The following is a 17,066-nucleotide window of genomic DNA, read 5'->3' on the forward strand; positions in this document are numbered from 1 at the left end:
TTGGCTGTTGAAGCTTTTCTAAGACTTATGGGTCACCCTGTCATCACAAATACATTTGTTTCAAATCTATCTACCTCCTTATGCACACACCTTCATAAAATATGAACATAATACAAACCTATATTAGAAATTACGTCATTTGAGAGTGTGTTTGCCCTTTATTATTTGTTTTGACGTCTTCTGCTTCAACATAGTCTTACACCCACGTATTGAAGGTGTATGTATATACATATTCATGAGGAATACACCGATTTGGTATATTATGTAGGTTGATACATAAAAACTGAAAGTGATGTTTATGTAGCATAATTTTTAAAATTTTGGTTTAGAACATTCTCGAAGAACAATAAACTCAATATTAGTATTTTAACCATTCGCTAGCTATCACAAGCTTTTATTCAAAAAGAAACAGGAAAAATAGGCCCCAAATCAATTGTTATGTATGTACATACACCAATTATTCCCAAATTATGGAATTATTAATCCATAATTTTTGGGATTTAACGAATGACTAACTTAGCCAATCAACGTTCAAAATACAGAAAAATGAGCAGCTGACAACAAAGTAGTGTGAAAATTTTGGTGTTAGTGAGAAACACTGTGTGAAATTATCTTAGTATACTTGGAATATGGTATGTCTGTGAAGATAAATACAATTATGTATAAATATGCAAATATATCTAAAAAGTAAACATCAAAGTATCATCAGTTCATCCACATAAATTATGCAATTGATCTGCTTGTATTCGTAATTTTTATTAAGTAATTGTAACTACTAATTTTGCTCATCTAGATCGTGTCCATAATAGTGCTTGTTGATATATCAGTAGTTTAATGATATCGGATACTGACACATTTTTTAATGGTACAATACTTAATTGGTTTTGGAATCTGTATTTGCAGTGCTATTTTGTTATAAAAATATTGACCCTTCTCCAAATTTATACTTTATTATTTAAAAATAAAAAAAAATTATGGCTTCAAATGATCCTATTTCTAGATTGGAAAGGGTTTTTCAATAGGAACGCTCACACTTTACGTTGATAGGTTTCAAAACGACGTCATATTTGTTATTGTTTCTTTAAACAATAATGCTCATAAAAAAATAATTGTAGTTTCATCATGAAGAAGTACACACTCGAGTAACGCTTGCAAATTATTAAAATTTATTACAAAAGTGGCGAGTCTTTGATCCAAACTTTAAGTGCGTTAACGCCAATTTATGGTCAACGTAATCGACCTGCAAAATCAACAATTCAACGTTTGGTGAAAAATTTGAGTCCACATACACGTTACATAATGTTCCTGTGCCAGTGAGACCAAAAAAAATGCACGAAGTGTAAAAATATTGCTGCCGCAAACGCATCAATTCAAGATGACCCAAATTTGTCTCTTACACGCCGTTCTCAATCGTTGGGCATCTCTGTGATATCGTTGTGGCGAATTTTGCGAAAAGGTCTTGGCCTACACCCGTATAAGATCAAGTTGACACAAGAACTGAAGCCGCTTGACCACTTCAAACGTCGGGAATTCGTAAAATGGGCTGAAGGAATATTCGAAAATGATCCTGATTTCCAACGTAAATTATCTTCAGCGATGAGGCACATTTTTGGCTCAATGGCTTTGTTAACAAGCAAAATATGCGCTATTGGGATGGAAAAAATCCACACGTGATTTATGAGGCGCCATTACATCCCCCAAAAATTACTTTTTGGTGTGGATTGCATGCTGGTGGTGTCATTGGGCTGTACTTTTTCGTCGACGATGACAATCGCTACGTTACTGTGAATAGAAATCGTTACCGCGCCATGATAACCGATTTTTTTTGGCCTGAATTGGAAGATATGGACTTAGACGATATGTGGTTTCAACAACACTTCACACACAGCAAATGTTACAATCGATTTATTGAAGAGTAAGTTTGGTGAGCGTCTTATCTCCAGAAATGGACCAGTCAGTTGTCCACCTCGCTCGTGCAATTTAACGTCTCTAGACTATTTTCTTTTAGGTCACGTGAAAGCCTTGGTCTACACCAATAATCCGTCGAAGTTAGAAGAGCTCAGAACAAATATTCAACGCGAAATTGCTGCAGTTTCAGCCAATTTATACGGAAAAGTAGTCGAAAATTGGGTTCAACAATTGGACTTCGTAAAACGTGCACATGGTGGTCATTCACACGACATCGAATATCATTTATAAGTTAACTTGAATGTATTTAAACAGCAAATAAAGAAATCCTCGATATCTCAAACCGTCTTCGTTTTATTTTAAAAAAAAGTGGGAGCGCTGTTAATGAAAAATCCTTTACCTTCCCCACCACAAACATAAATCCCAAAGACGTCTCCGTAAGTGTTTTGTGAATTCCCCCCTCCCCGATATTTTTGTTTAATCTTTTCTCAAAAAAGTATCGAAATAGAATATAAATATTGGTACAGGAACTGGTATGGTTGAAAACACTAGTTTATCAGTTGATGTTAAAAGTTATTTTTAATCTTTTATAGTGACATCATAATTTAATAGTTTAAGCTTATGTTGAATTGGTGCAACTGGGCTAAATTGGAAAAATAACAATAACATTGCACTAGATTTATTTTAAATAAAAAAAAGCAATCACTTTTCCTACTTTTTAAATCGAAAAACAATTCTTCTAGACAGTAGCTTGATGAAGATATCTTTGACAGAATGGTACTTATTTCAAATCGATTTTTACAAGCAGCAGGTTCTTTTTATGTATGAATAAAAAAATTAGGTACTTACATACATGTTTCTGGATAACAAAAGTAATATCATGCCTACAGACAAATAATTGGCATGTGTTAGAAAAATAAAATAGATATTATATATTATTAAGTTAGTTATAAAAAGAAATTGACGTCTTTATTGAAAGTACTTATTTCTTAGCAATAGACAATAAGTTAATAAAAAAACATTTGAAGGTCAAAGAACAAGTCCGTTACCCCTTGACTCTTCAGGTTCTACTTATACTAACTAAAATTATCTCCATACACAATATTAACTTACTGACTCATAGGAATGATATCTAATTTGTTATCCTATGAGCCTCATAAAGTTTCTAGAAATTACCGGAATTATTTCAATTCCCTACTCTAAGATTTTTAATGAGTCATGGTTAGAGTCCTCATATGGTTTTCCTTTCAGATACCTCAAATAAACATATATTTCAATTGTTTTACTGGAGCAAATTGTCTTTGAAGCAACTTGAAAATTGTTACTCATATGCACTCTTTTCTTCTTTTTTTTTTTTTTTTTTTTTTTTTTTTTTACTTGCTTGTCTAAATCTACGCTTTTTCACTCTCGAATATTCCTTCAGATATCTTATAAATTCGTTCGTAACTCAATTCGATACAAACAGTTGACATAGTGACTGTAGTACCAAGCTTGGGAAAAGTGATTCTTTCATTTTATATATTAAAATTTATTTGATTAACAACTATTTACATACAAGATGTCTATTGAAATTCAACAAGGTAGTCGTGTTCCCGTGACACTCCGGGATATGTTTTGGAGCGATCCTTTCTTTTCCTCCACATGGGATGATTTTAATCAAGTTCGTGAACAAATGATGCAAAGATCCCATAAAATGATGAATTCATTTCAAGATGAAATGAAGAAAATGGAACAGAATATGTTGTCCAATAGTAGCAGTGGTCAATCCTACTCCGTTAAACAGTCCTCTAGTTCCTCTTCTTCAGATATACAAAAAGACTCTATGAATAAAAATAATAACCAAACTTTGTCAAGTGAAACCTTTGATACTGCTTTGAGTCCACTAGGCCGAACCTTAAATCCCTTCTTTTTCTCCAGGGGGTATGTTTTATCAACTCTTGTATTTCAATAATTGTTTTAATATGATCTATCTCTTTTATCTCTCTAATATAGATGGCCAAGTCTGTTCGATGAGGATCTCAATAAGAGTCTCAACATCTTCCAAGACAAGGATGAACAAGTTATTCGTGTCAAGGATAATGAAGACAAATTTGAAATTAGTTTAGATACTCATCAGTACAGACCAGATGAGGTGAAGGTCAACATCAAGAATGGTGTCATTTGTATTGAGGCAAAACATGAGGAAAAATCATCTGATGGGTGCAACTTTGTATCCAGGCAGTTTCTAAGGAGTTATACTCTTCCCAAAAATTCTAAAGCTGAAAGTGTATCATCTAATTTATCATCTGATGGAATTCTGGTCATCACAGCACCTAAAATCAAACAAGCCTTTATCGAAGGTCAAAGATCCATCCCCATTTCAATGAAAAAATAAATCCTTATTATTATTATATATTATAATTTTTATCAATATGAATCTCAAAAAAGTAAAACCTAATTATTAACTATTAGTATCATAATTCGTTTAAACTTATTATAAACAATTTATTTTTTGTAATACTCCTCAAGAATCTTCATATTTGTAAGGAAAGCTTGTAGACCGTTGCAACATTATTTTCTCAAACATCAAAAAAAGCTACGAGTACAAAATATTTATTACAATTATATAGTTTTGGGATTCTTTACAGGCAGCCCAAGTACAGGGTACGAGTGCATTTCATACGGCGTGTAAAAATTATTTAATAACAATAATTTTATAAAATAAAAATATATGAATTATTTGTTCGAAGTTATGTATTTGATGCTGGTATAATTAGCCTTAATGGTGTTTTATGGCAAAAACTGACATCCACAAACCAATAATCATGGGAGGGTGAATCAGGAGGGGGGGATGAACAAACTTTAAAAAAATAATTACAAAGCTAGATGGCACAATCACCTAGGGCACTGGTCAAATAAATTAAATATAGAAAAGCTCTTGTCTATAGCATTTACATAGGCAGTATCAAGGACTCCTGTAAGCAGGACCGGGCACGCGCAAACATGAATTCAAATACTCTTGCAACATGGCCCATGGGTCTATTGAGAAAAAAAACAATGCAACGTATTTGGTATGATAATAATTAATAAGTAATAACCAATAACTATTAGTTACTTTGTGGACGCCATCTATATTGTGTTTTGTAATTCCAATCATGCCCACTAAAAGCAACAACAGTCTGGTGTTACGATCCATCTGTGGCCAAAGAAAGAGAGAACCCCCGAACTTGAGACCGCCTGGCTGAGAGCCATTCCAAGAGAAGCAGATCTGAAGGAGACAGATTAAGCACCATTCAAAAGTACAAGGCTGTGTTCCCTGCATTTCAACGACTCTGATTTCATCTTTGAGTCAAAAGAAGGGAGACCCTTGACAAGGCTCTAAAGAAGAGGTAAGACAGCTGCTCACTTTTGATGCGTTCTGTACGGATTGCCGTTTTCGCAATTGATAATTTGTAAAAAATGTTGGGAAGATAGGATGCTTATAACTGTCCTTCTTTTACAGGTACCTCAAAACAGATGTAATACTGCCCTATGGCCAAACTGCCCCAACTGGTGTCAGGAAAAAATGGCAACGAAAAAAATGGAAAGAAAAAAAAAAGGAAAAGTGTCTAAATGGAAAAAATGGCAAGATCCTTTTAAACTGATCTATCACCAATATAATATATAATAAGAGAAAAGAAAAATAAACAAACACGACAGGGGTTTCATGGGAAGGAATGCTAATCACTTAATTCTTCGTTATTAATTACAATATCATTGGACATGATGGACTATTCATACTGGACAAGACTCTTGGATTGACGGACAGGCATTTGAAAAATACTATGCAAAAGCATTCGTTATGATCCAAGACGTGTCAGAAGAAGAGTTGGTTGGCTGTGGAGCGACAAACCACTGAGAGGATTCGGGCAGGTAGTCAAAGGACGAGTCGTTGGAGAGTGTGAGGAAAACTGTAAAGCTCAGTACAGTTGGAGCAATCTGAAATTGCAATAGAACGGGGGTCTTCGTCTCTTCATAAACCTTCTTTCTTGTCAAAGAGAACGAAACAGGCTGCATTATGTAGTTATCAAAAGGACTCGAATTCTCGAAGTTGTTTATCTAGGACTGTGAGTTCTTACTTCCAATGTATCAAGCCATTTATGAGAACCATAAAAAGTTACTTATAGACTCTTTCTACGAATTTTTAAGTGTATTTTTCTAGTATGATACTATCACATTTGAATATGTAACCACGTTTGTAAAAAATAATAATGGTATTCAGTGATATTTATCAAAGAATATGAATATTATAACTCTATATATTAATTCATTTCAATTTAGAATTAGAATCCAGCTCCAACTTCATTAACTTGTAAAACAAATATTAATGTGAATTCCTTTGTCAATGTTGATTCCATCAATTAATTAATTTATTGAATAAATATAAATACATATTTTATGACGGTGAAAAGGCTCTGAAAAAAATTTATTCGATACTCATGTAATTGTCTCATTTGGTTAATTTAGGTACCTATAATAAGATCCAACTCTTTGGGAAGGTTTCAGTTACCTTATATTTCTCTTAACTATATCGTATTTTAAAAGTTTGGCATTTGTGAAACTGTTGTGTATATTTAACTCAGGTTTACCTTTCAATTGAAAAGAAATACAATCTTTTTTTATTCCTTTTGATCATGGTGGGTAGTAGTCCACTTCTGGTGAACATAAATACACTAAAAAAAATCACAAATATTGAGTAATTTGACTTAAATTGGGCATCATTTTCATAGACAATTATTTCCTAGGTATAATCGATTAACTTTTCAAGAATATTGTTCATTCCGTATTTTTGTTGCGGCCTCTCGTAATGCAAAAAAAGTCGATTTTTCGATTCAGTTTGTTACTTGATACATATTTTTTAAACGACCATTGTACAAAATTTATGGAAGAAACAACTAAACAAAACAGTTTTATTTTAAAGTCCTGGCCACTATCTATCATTTGAACATAAATATTTTAATGTACATTGTAAGTCTACAAAATTGTGATTTCAAATTTTTTGTCACGCAAAAACTGTCATTTTTGGGGTAAATTGGTCACAAATTCAAATTTTGGACATGATATTACCTTACTCTCAAGGACATATTTATCCTGATGATGGTGGAGGATTCAAAAGGAAGATTCGTTGAATAATTTGGATCCAAAAGAATTGTACTTTCTTGAAATTGATTATATATCTATCACTTCTACTCATTGAAAAATATATTCTAATAATTATTGAATAAATCAGAATCTTTATTCCCATTTTAACATACTTTTGTATGATATATAGAAATATATAAGCTGGTAAGAATTCAGATGAGAGGGTTTTATAGCACCTATCTTCTATTTTAAGCAAGGATGACTAAACAGGTTCTATTTTTTCGAAACATCATAATACGTTTACCCTTAATATACAACAAGATATTAAAAATTTGTATTTAATAAAATTTGAAATAACAAAGCTAAATTTTTCTTATTTATAATGAGTTTTATGATAAATCGATGTTAATATTTGAATTTTTAAGCATAAAAATCACATTATTGAGGAAAATATCGATATGAGTTCATGATTTAAATAGGGCACGAGCAAACTAAAAAAATTTATTATCTGCAAGGTGGTGTGACTCACTGTTACTTGTGCTAATAAAAGTATTGATTACTTGAGTGCGCTATTGTTGGGTAAGATTACGCCAACTGTTGTATTTCAATAATTGTTTTAATATGATCTCTCTCTTTTATCTCTCTAATATAGATGGCCAAGTCTGTTCGATGAGGATCTCAATAAGAGTCTCAACATCTTCCAAGACAAGGATGAACAAGTTATTCGTGTCAAGGATAATGAAGACAAATTTGGCTAAAATAACTTATAAGATTTATAGACAGTTAATAGTGATGCTTATTAATAATATTTCATATTGACAAATTACAATATTGCGATATTTGTATGTTGTAAGTTAGTAATTATTATAATTTATACATATGCCATCGTCTTGTGTTATCCTTAGGTGCTCGAGAGGAGAATCATTACGATTCCCTTCAAATGAAAGTATGTGTCTCAAAAGGTTGATAGAACCCCTCCAAGAAGGTGTAAATGTTCACTCTGGAAGCCATCACCATACTCCGAGTGGAAAAGTAAACTTTAACTTTCGTTGGAGGAAAAGCACATCGGCATTTGAAACGAGATGCAGTCCTATCCCATTACCTTGGTCACAAAGAAGTTATATCCAGTTGAAAAAATCTTCGTTTGATAAAAATTGAAAATGAGGCATTAACGTCATTAAATCGTCCTTAAAAAATATAATCTTAATACTTGTGAGGATAGACGTTAAGAGCTCGGCTCGTGAGCTATCGCCTCATCCCTAATTATACGATGCTCTGACGTCAGAGAACATCTCTGACGATGACTAGAACATTCTATCAGTATTCATTAGTATTATTATTGTGTTATGAGTAAAGAGATGAACACGTGAGAAATTAGAGAATAAATACCTATTAATTACATAAGATTACGTTATATTATTTAATTGGTCTTATGGTAATCCCATAATACCCATACTTTTTTATAGAATGGTAACATCATGAGTATGAGTTCTGATCAATACTTGGATGTGTAAGTGGAGGTGGTACAAACTAAGAATATCAATGACGGTATTTTAAGTACCACACAAGACGAGGGTGACCAATCAGATCCGTTGACCACAAATGATCAATATGTTGAAACTACTTTTACCAAAGAAGACTCCTTTGACATATGTTATCGATCCAAAACTTAGTTAATATTCTATAGTAGGATACTAAAGTTGTATTTTAAATCAGCATCTCTGGTTTTGTAAAAGAAAATGGTAAAACACATTTGTTCTTATATCACTATTCCTATTTTAAAAAAAAAGAATATTTATCTCTCTTGAAAGTATTCATGACCTATCCGATAGACTAGTGTGAAATTGATAGTAAACAATTTAATTTAATTCAGCAATCGCCTACTTCTCAGGACTGAGTAACTAAAGTCACTTCAAATATTTGTATTTTTTCTCTTGGACTGTTTGTTGATCATCCATCTAAACTATAAAAATGTTTAAAATGCACAGTACATCAGTCCGAAAAGTCTTTAAAACATGTTTGAACTTTATATATTATCAATTTAAGCAAGTTGATATTGTCTTGCTGAATGACCTCATAGGCCTCTACATGCCTGATAACTTTAAGTCAAAATTCCCAAATACGAGAATGATCTTGGATGCCACGGTGGTCAAAATCAACAAACCAAGAAATATTGCAGTTCATAGAGCAATGTGGAGTTCCTACAAGAACAGTAATACAGTAAAAGTTTATTGACTTAGCAAAAGATTAATGACAGAAAAATTACTTCTAAAAGAATAGATGTTGAGAAATTGTGTAAATAGTATAGAAATAACTATTTTTTTATTCATTTGATATTAGCCACAACCAATGGATTCTAAGATAAATAATTGCATTTATACACCTAATTTAATAAAAGCAATAATAGGGTAAATAATAAATAAATAAATTGACATGGATTTTAAAATACAAACATATGTTTAAAAGGACCTTCTGAATATCATAATGTATATAAAAAATATTTACATTAAAAAAGAAAAGTCAAATTGTTAAGTATGAATCCTGAGTATCTCGTTCAAAAATGTTAGAAAATTTACAACAAATTATTAAAAAATAGGTATTTCTTTCTATTGCACAAGAGATCAGAGAGCTCCAATAAACATAGTATTTAGATTTCTATAAATTGTATGAAGATAAATTCTTTATAACTGTTGTCGTTGAGTTTATTTCGGAGCTAGAAAGTAATGATTCCTCAATAAAAATTATTTTGACTTTCGTGAGAAGAAATGTTGGTCACTTTCCTATACTAAGTATAAATTAGTAATTCATGAATGGACTATATTTGTACTTATCTAAGCTGTTCTTCTTGTAAACATTCTTCAAATTTTCAGGATAACAACGTTAATTTTCGGTTTCTTTTATTTTTAACATATTTAATAAAACTAAGCTAATTAGTAGGGTCGAGCAAAACGTAGAGAAAATAACAGTTATGAGATTTAATTTAGGAAAAACGGTTAGTGCGTCTGTCAGAGCATATAGGGTCATACCACTTCTAGTGAAGTGGTTATTGTTTAGTGGTGTAGTATGAGTAAAAAACAACCGAGGTACACAAAGCGGTACTTTTGCTAAGAAGCATTCGATGAGCCAAGGAAAAACTATTTCAATTAGTTCGAAAAAAAATGGAGATTACATTTTTCAATGCAACTGTTGATGCTGCAACATCAGCCATTGAGGAAAGATTTTTCACATCGGGAAAGTTGGTAGACAAGTTTGGAGTGCAGACAAATTTCGAAAGACTCACAGGTGAGGAATTGCCATAACAATGTGTTACCCTCAGCACTACACTATATTTAAAGGGATAATCTTACCTTGATGGCAGAGAGCTTGCTCAGGATCTGAAGAACTTATCTTACTTGCCATCAAAGATAATATCCTTGTTTGAGCTTCTGACATTTTTTTAAGGAAATCCCTGAAATATTTCCAAATGTGTGGACTGCTATCAGAATTACTATCATTCTTTCAGTCACTGTTGCTGACGCAGGAATGAGCTTTTTATAACTAAAACTCATCAAAACTTACTTCAGGTCAACCATGTTACAAGATCGCCTTGTTGGTCTGACTATCACCGTTGCTGAGTAGATCTCATACAATAATGTAATCAATGGACAATGACTTTGCATCAAGGAAGGCAATGAAAGTTACGCTATAGATATTCTGATATTAATGTGTTTCTTGTTCATAGTGATTAAGTTATTTAAGCACTAGGTCACAAAAAAACCCGTTTGTATCTTCATAAAAATATCATCAGTCTTAAAATATCGTATTTTTAGTAAAGTTACTTCTGTGCAGAATAAATAAAAGACTAAATCAGTAGGTGGGGGCTTATTTCATAAAATAAGATGATATTAGAATCCTATTTGTTAAAAATTATACAATTTTTTATTTGATTTTCATGGCATATACCTAGAAATATACTTATGAAACTAGTAATAAATAATAGTTTAAATTAGCATTTATTTTGTATGATAAGCAGTAACTTCGCCCTTAGATAATTCACAAGGGAACAATTAGGGGGGGAGGGAGGATTTTGTACAATTAAATTGAAGCCAAAAATCGAATTTATCTTTTAAGTGCAAAATCCAAAACTGATCTTAGTCTTTCGCTGAGTTTTCTGGATTCTGACATATCTGGGATTATAGTAATGCGGGATATTATCGTTCAGATTCACTTTTCACCACACTAAAATTATCACCAAATTAAAAGTAGGGATAAAAAAACTTATGTAAAAAAAAACTCATGATTATAATAGTATTTTTATTGATTCTACACTTGAACCTAGGAGGCTGAAATTTTGCATGGGTACCTCTTTTGAATTTGGTCAAGATAAGATGGGGAACACGATTATTGGGGGGGTGGGGGTCATTTAACGTGGGCTTATTTAAAAGTCAAAACACAAAATGTTATTATTATTTTGCTCAAGGAGACTAGATTGGGGGTTGAGCTATAAATCAATAAGTGCCTGGTGTCTCAAAAAAAACAACTATAAGAATACAGGCATTTTCTAAATTTATACAAAATTAAAAAATTTATGGTGGGTAAGAAAATAAATCAGTGAATATTGTATTTGTCTTTTGTTTCTTTCTAGGTCAAAAAAAAAAAAAAGTTTGTAGAAATTTGTCTGGAAATTCGTTTGTATATAAATATGACACATAAAATTTATTTTTAACTCAAATATCTGTAATTTTTTGAAATTTTTTTTACTATTTTTTCCTGTTTTTTTCATCAAACGTCAATTTTTCAAAAGAAATGCCACAATGAGATGCATTTGAACATAAACATTTAGAATTCAACAAAATAATGGTGGATTTTCAATTTTCGATCATTTTCTTAAATATTTGGACAAATGAACCAGTTATGACGTGTTATTTTTTCGATAACATTATTTTCCAGAACTTCTTTGTTTTTTATGTACGAAAAAAATATTGGTAGGTTTACAACCTACTGGTTTGTCACTCTTTACAATGCGAATAAATGCCCTTTTTTTGCAAAATTAGTGGGAAAATGTATTTTCGATTTTCTACGCGAATTTTGATTTGCCGATGTTTTGTCAAAAATAAAAATGGACTTCTCGTCTAGACAACTTTTTGTTGCATAAATGTTCGTATGTTATTTGAAGTTTATATCACAATATATTTTTTAAAATTAATAATAATAGTACTAAGGTTATAACTTATAACTTTATAAGAGTTATAAGAGCCAATAATAAGAGTAGTTGGGAGGTGGTGCTCTGATGAGACTTTGTGGATTAACTTACTTAACTGGATTGTGATTAGTATATGTAGTATAAACTTAATACTGCTCCATCGTTATTATCATAGTAGGGGAATTATAATTATCAGGATCTTTCTCGATAACAACATCATACATATATATACAAACACTTCAATATTTCATAGGTAGAGATATATGAGCAAATTATAGACGTTATATTCAAATTTGTGGAATGAGTTAAAATACCCAAGAATTTGAACATTTGTTTGATTTAATAGACCCCGATATCTCATTTCAAATAAAATCTATCAACTTATCAATCTTTTATTAAAACAATCAATTAAGGTTAGCTTAAGTACAATTTGCGGCACTCAAAAAGAGGCAATAAGAATAATTTGTTGATAGAAATGGACGATAATTTGTCGATGAATATAAATGTAATCCCCACTAAATTTTGAGAAAATCCATTCTAGGTTGCTTTTGTCTTCACGAGTCACATATATAAAATAAAAATAATGAATGTGACTTTATTTTAAGTTTGCCAACGAGAGGGGGTGTAGATGAAGCCAGCAAATCAAAAAAAAGAAAAGAAAAAGGGGAGTACTTGTCCATATCAAGGTATATATAATTATATATACCTTGATTGACGCTTAATACAGGTATAAACTGTAGTATACTACAACTGGGTAGTTTGTAAATAAAAAAAAGGTTATTTTAGTAAATTTGTAATGGTAACCTTACACATAAATTATATAACAATGTTACCATAAGTATTTCTCCCCCCCCCCCTTCTCCTTCTCTCGTTTTTCTCTACAAAATTATCAACTTTACGTGACATAATTAACTTTGGTATCAAAATGTAGGTAAGAGTCTCTAGATAAAGATAACCTATATATTTTTTTAAATGTTATCATCTTTTAAAGTTATGCAAAGAAAAAGTCAGGTACACCTATTTGACCGCAGCCATGTACTGAATTTAAAGGACATTTTTCAGCAGTATCTGAATCGATATTGAAATTGTCTAATATTTCAAGATTGTTAAAACTAAGGCAACCTATGTACATATATGACTATGAGTTACTCATGAGCTGTGACTATTTCTGTCCTAATGTTCCAATATCAATAGACGAAAACTATTAACTTTTTCAGGTTTATTTGAAAAAAATATTAATTATAATTAGTAATAAATAATATGAATATATATGTTGTATATTTGCTATAAAGGTGGATAAAAAGTGTTCTTTCAATGAATATTGTTAACAATATAACCTCTATAACAATTTTGAGAAAAAAGTTTTGATGAGAAACGAAGCGAAGTTATAGAAGATCTTTAAAAAATATTATTAATCAATTCAAGCAGTATATCATCAATAGTTCTATAATTTCAATGAAATCTTCTCCTTAAAACCACAGTTTTTTGTTGTATCATGATGATTCAAATAAATTAAATTATCTTGGTCAGAGAAAGAAGTATTGATACGAATTGTGTTACGAGGATTGTCGTTATCAAGATCAGATTCTTCAGTGGTATAGATAATTGGAATGGATGTGAATTCGGAATTAGATATTATGGAATTAATTGTCACTGCGTAAATATCCTTATTTCGTAATTTATTTCTCCCGAGTCCCTCGATAATTATGCATTTTATTCTACAATGAGATACCAAAAGATCCTTTAAACCACTTATACGATAGTAACGATCTTTGTCATCAATTGGAATAATTAAAATAGTACCTTTTGAAGAGGGTAACAGAAAAGGATTTAATATTTTAGAATTAATCATAACCAATATTTCAAAATTATCTTCATTTTTGGGAGATAAGTCTATTATTATTCGCCGAAGAAGTAAAATCCTTGCATTGCCACGGATAGAAATAATGAGTCGTTCCTTCTTATGTTCATTTTGATCATCTAAATATGGACATTTTTGGAACAATGGAATGGTAGACATTCTTGAGAGCATTCGTTCACGATATTCTATTCCAGATTCGTTTTTTACTTCCTGTAATATTTCCATTCTATTTGAAAAAGAAACATAACTAATGAATACTACCTAAAATTATTATTTTCATTTAAAGTTTATATAATTTTATTTCACAAATCTCTTGTTAAGGTGATTCTTCAACCAAACATTTAATAATAAACATATGATATAATATAGTTTTTATCATTTATAAAAAAATGAACTTATGAGTTTCGTCATTTTTTTCTTGTAACAACATATTTTTCAACGATTTTATTCCGTTTAAAACTCTCAATCTCTTGCAATTTCCTTTTAAAATATAATTTAAACAATCTCCACCAATATTTGTCCAATCTGATAAATCAATGTACTTTAAATATTTCAATGAAGATATAATGATTCGAATTACTTCATTATTTATTTGAGCCATGCCTTGGAGAATAAGAGTTTCTAATTTTGGTTGATGAATTAAGATATTTATAATATCCTTTTTTGAAGTAAACAAAATATTAGCAAACTTTAAGTAAGTCAAATTAGGTATGGATGAATTATAACTTTCTAGAAAAAACTTTCCATTTTCTAACCACAGAATCTTTAAGGTTGAAAATTTACAAAGATAATTAAATACTATCACAGATTCTATTGAGTTAAAATTCAGATACAACTCTTCTAAACTGTTGAAAAAATTATTATCACACAACTTTGAGTATACACCATCTGATCTTATATCTAATTTAAGAATTTTCAACGTGGATAGATTTGAAATTAAGCTTATATATTTCTCAGTTATTTCACAATTTCCGAGTTCAAGTTGAACAAATTCGTTTGAAATCTGTGTTATGGAGTTAAATATTATGGAATTGGGTACATCTACATTATTTAGAACTAACCTTTTGATGGATTTCAAATTTTTCATAATAAGAGGAAACCCTTTATTATGGATTGAGAGACCTGATAAATTGATTGATATTAAATTAGATAAAAATATAATATTATAAGGAGAATTTGATGGATTATAGTCCATAAAAATTCGTCGACAAAAAGATAAATCGAGATATTCTAATGAATTTTGTTTAGAAAAAAACTGATAAAAACCTCTTAAGGAAACTGAAGAACAATTAGAAATACTCAATTTAGATAAATTAGTAACTTTCCCCAACTGATTCATGAATTCATCGTCAATACCTGATGAGTTAAGTGATAGCTCCTTCAAAGGCAAATATCCACAAACTTGAATTATAGAATCACTTTTAAGTTTGATACCTGAATCTCCTGCATAGTTAAGACAACAATTGTCCAAGATTAAACTGTTTAAGTTTGGTGTTCTACTTAAGAATAAGAGAAATATTTCATCGTGAAGCAAGTCGTAGTTGCTCAAGTTAAGATACACTAACTTTTCCAAGACTGCTAGCTTTGAAAGCCCCATGGTAGTTAAACGAACGTGTGATCCTTGAAGACTAAAACTGTATATATGATCATACCGATTTACATTGGCAATTAATTCATCTTCCAATATTGAAGAACTTAAGTTTTCAAGTCTTAAATTAGTAATACCTTCATAAAAATTTAAACTGGGGATTTTTTCGAGATTTTTTAGAGTTATCCCGCCATGAAAGGTACGATAAGTCGAGTCCAGTATTTTTTGTAATGTCGTAAATTGATCGTTTGAGTAAGCAGTCAAATGAATAGATCTTTTCGGGAAAATTCTGGATTTTATGAGATCATTCCATTTTTTACAGGTTTCAGTGCAAGCCAAGAGATCAATAAATTGTAAATTACAAAATATTTTGACTAAAATTTCTGGAGGTATAAGTATAAATTCTTTGGCATCCTTTAATTAAAAACAAGTTAGTAAAATTTAATTGATAATCATGATATTCTTACTGAAAACAACATGGCTTACTCTTAAAATTAAATTTGACTAAACAGCAACGTTAAAGCTCAAGGTGACTATTATTTATATTCACATTGTTAAAGCTAGTGTAATACTAATATATTTTATTTGTTTTCTTTCAGCACGCTTATATATTTGTTATATTATGTAGTATGTTAAAATCCCCAGCTTGCTGGATATGAACGATTTATATATTCCCAATATTTTGAATAACTCAGTTTGTTATACTAAAAATACTATTATTATAATTATATTATGTTAAAATTGACATCCCAATACATAATTGTATATAAAGATATAATATTGAAATACAAATAATTATGAAGAAAATAGTATACTATCTGGTATGTATTGAAATGACGCAGAAGAATTCCAAGAAAATTGTGAAATTAAAAAAAAAAACTCGTTACCTACTTCATAAAATCAATTAATTCAAAGAACAGTGTATCCAACAACTTTCACAATCGCTTCAAACAATTGGAAAAGGTCAATGCCAATTAAGTCACATAGAGAAAGAAAAAAATATATGTGATAACGATTTTTACTTTTACTTAGCTTGGTTAGGCAGAGGGATAATAAAGATTCTGATTTTGAAAAGTTTAATGCAGTTGTTGTGAATAGTCTACCAGAAGATATTATTATATTAAAATCCAAAGAGAACAAATTAGTCTATTAAATTGAAGGTTATTTCGGTAATATACTATCCTTAAAGCCTAAGACTAGACAAGGACTATGTTATTAGTTATTACTTATTTATAAATAACGTACTCCTTGGACTAGATAAAGGAGGATTGGATCTTATCTTTATACCATACCCTTGTAGGTATGAAAAAGTAAAAAAATGAGAACATCTAAGTTTATTAACACGGTGGACTACTATTAGTTACCTTGTAACTTTGAACAACTGTATTTAAGTCATTTATGAGTATTTTTTAAAATATTTTCGTTAG

General features: G+C 30.5%; 2 protein-coding genes and 5 long non-coding RNA genes across 11 annotated transcripts; 5 read left to right on the top strand and 2 right to left on the bottom strand.

The window, feature by feature from the left end:
* Positions 1 to 360: 360 nt before the first annotated feature.
* LOC139905408 (uncharacterized) lies at positions 361 to 2,251 on the top strand. The gene is made up of 2 exons (XR_011780116.1): positions 361 to 1,924; positions 2,009 to 2,251. It is a non-coding gene; the product is annotated as an uncharacterized lncRNA (long non-coding RNA).
* Positions 2,252 to 3,466: 1,215 nt separating this feature from the next.
* LOC121117582 (alpha-crystallin A chain) lies at positions 3,467 to 4,358 on the top strand. The gene is made up of 2 exons (XM_040712029.2): positions 3,467 to 3,828; positions 3,901 to 4,358. Exons 1-2 carry the CDS (start codon positions 3,467 to 3,469, stop codon positions 4,280 to 4,282), a joined length of 744 nt encoding a protein of 247 aa, XP_040567963.1. The 3' UTR covers positions 4,283 to 4,358.
* Positions 4,284 to 5,374, bottom strand: LOC121117583 (uncharacterized). Its single transcript, XR_005864203.2, has 2 exons — positions 5,003 to 5,374; positions 4,284 to 4,926 (listed from the first exon to the last, which is right to left on the bottom strand). It is a non-coding gene; the product is annotated as an uncharacterized lncRNA (long non-coding RNA).
* Positions 5,375 to 5,575: 201 nt separating this feature from the next.
* Positions 5,576 to 8,412, top strand: LOC121118383 (uncharacterized). The gene is made up of 2 exons (XR_005864425.2): positions 5,576 to 7,857; positions 7,914 to 8,412. It is a non-coding gene; the product is annotated as an uncharacterized lncRNA (long non-coding RNA).
* A 755-nt stretch (positions 8,413 to 9,167) lies between these two features.
* Positions 9,168 to 9,700, top strand: LOC139905409 (uncharacterized). Its single transcript, XR_011780117.1, has 2 exons — positions 9,168 to 9,303; positions 9,605 to 9,700. It is a non-coding gene; the product is annotated as an uncharacterized lncRNA (long non-coding RNA).
* Positions 9,701 to 12,965: 3,265 nt separating this feature from the next.
* On the top strand, positions 12,966 to 13,481 carry LOC139905407 (uncharacterized). Its single transcript, XR_011780115.1, has 2 exons — positions 12,966 to 13,121; positions 13,182 to 13,481. It is a non-coding gene; the product is annotated as an uncharacterized lncRNA (long non-coding RNA).
* Positions 13,395 to 16,242, bottom strand: LOC121118117 (uncharacterized). Of its 5 annotated transcripts, XM_071888524.1 has the most exons (4): positions 16,107 to 16,212; positions 15,408 to 16,053; positions 15,113 to 15,173; positions 13,395 to 14,277 (listed from the first exon to the last, which is right to left on the bottom strand). In XM_071888524.1, exons 1-4 carry the CDS (start codon positions 16,116 to 16,118, stop codon positions 13,635 to 13,637), a joined length of 1,362 nt encoding a protein of 453 aa, XP_071744625.1. In that variant the 5' UTR covers positions 16,119 to 16,212; the 3' UTR covers positions 13,395 to 13,634. The 5 variants fall into 5 exon arrangements, 4 of the variants coding, with proteins under 4 accessions (XP_071744625.1, XP_071744623.1, XP_071744622.1 ...); XR_011780110.1 differs by lacking the exon at positions 15,113 to 15,173; XM_071888522.1 differs by having other exon boundaries at positions 15,113 to 16,053.
* Positions 16,243 to 17,066: the final 824 nt, after the last annotated feature.

This window comes from Lepeophtheirus salmonis, chromosome 5 (assembly GCF_016086655.4).
Source record: "Lepeophtheirus salmonis chromosome 5, UVic_Lsal_1.4, whole genome shotgun sequence".
NCBI lineage: Eukaryota > Metazoa > Arthropoda > Copepoda > Siphonostomatoida > Caligidae > Lepeophtheirus > Lepeophtheirus salmonis.

Excerpts from the sequence above, each read along its gene's own strand:
- LOC121117582 (XM_040712029.2), top strand. The coding sequence starts at position 3,467 with ATGTCTATTGAAATTCAACAAGGTAGTCGTGTTCCCGTGACACTCCGG. Across the intron at positions 3,829-3,900 it reads CCCTTCTTTTTCTCCAGGGG|ATGGCCAAGTCTGTTCGATG; the intron begins GTATGTTTTATC and ends TCTCTAATATAG.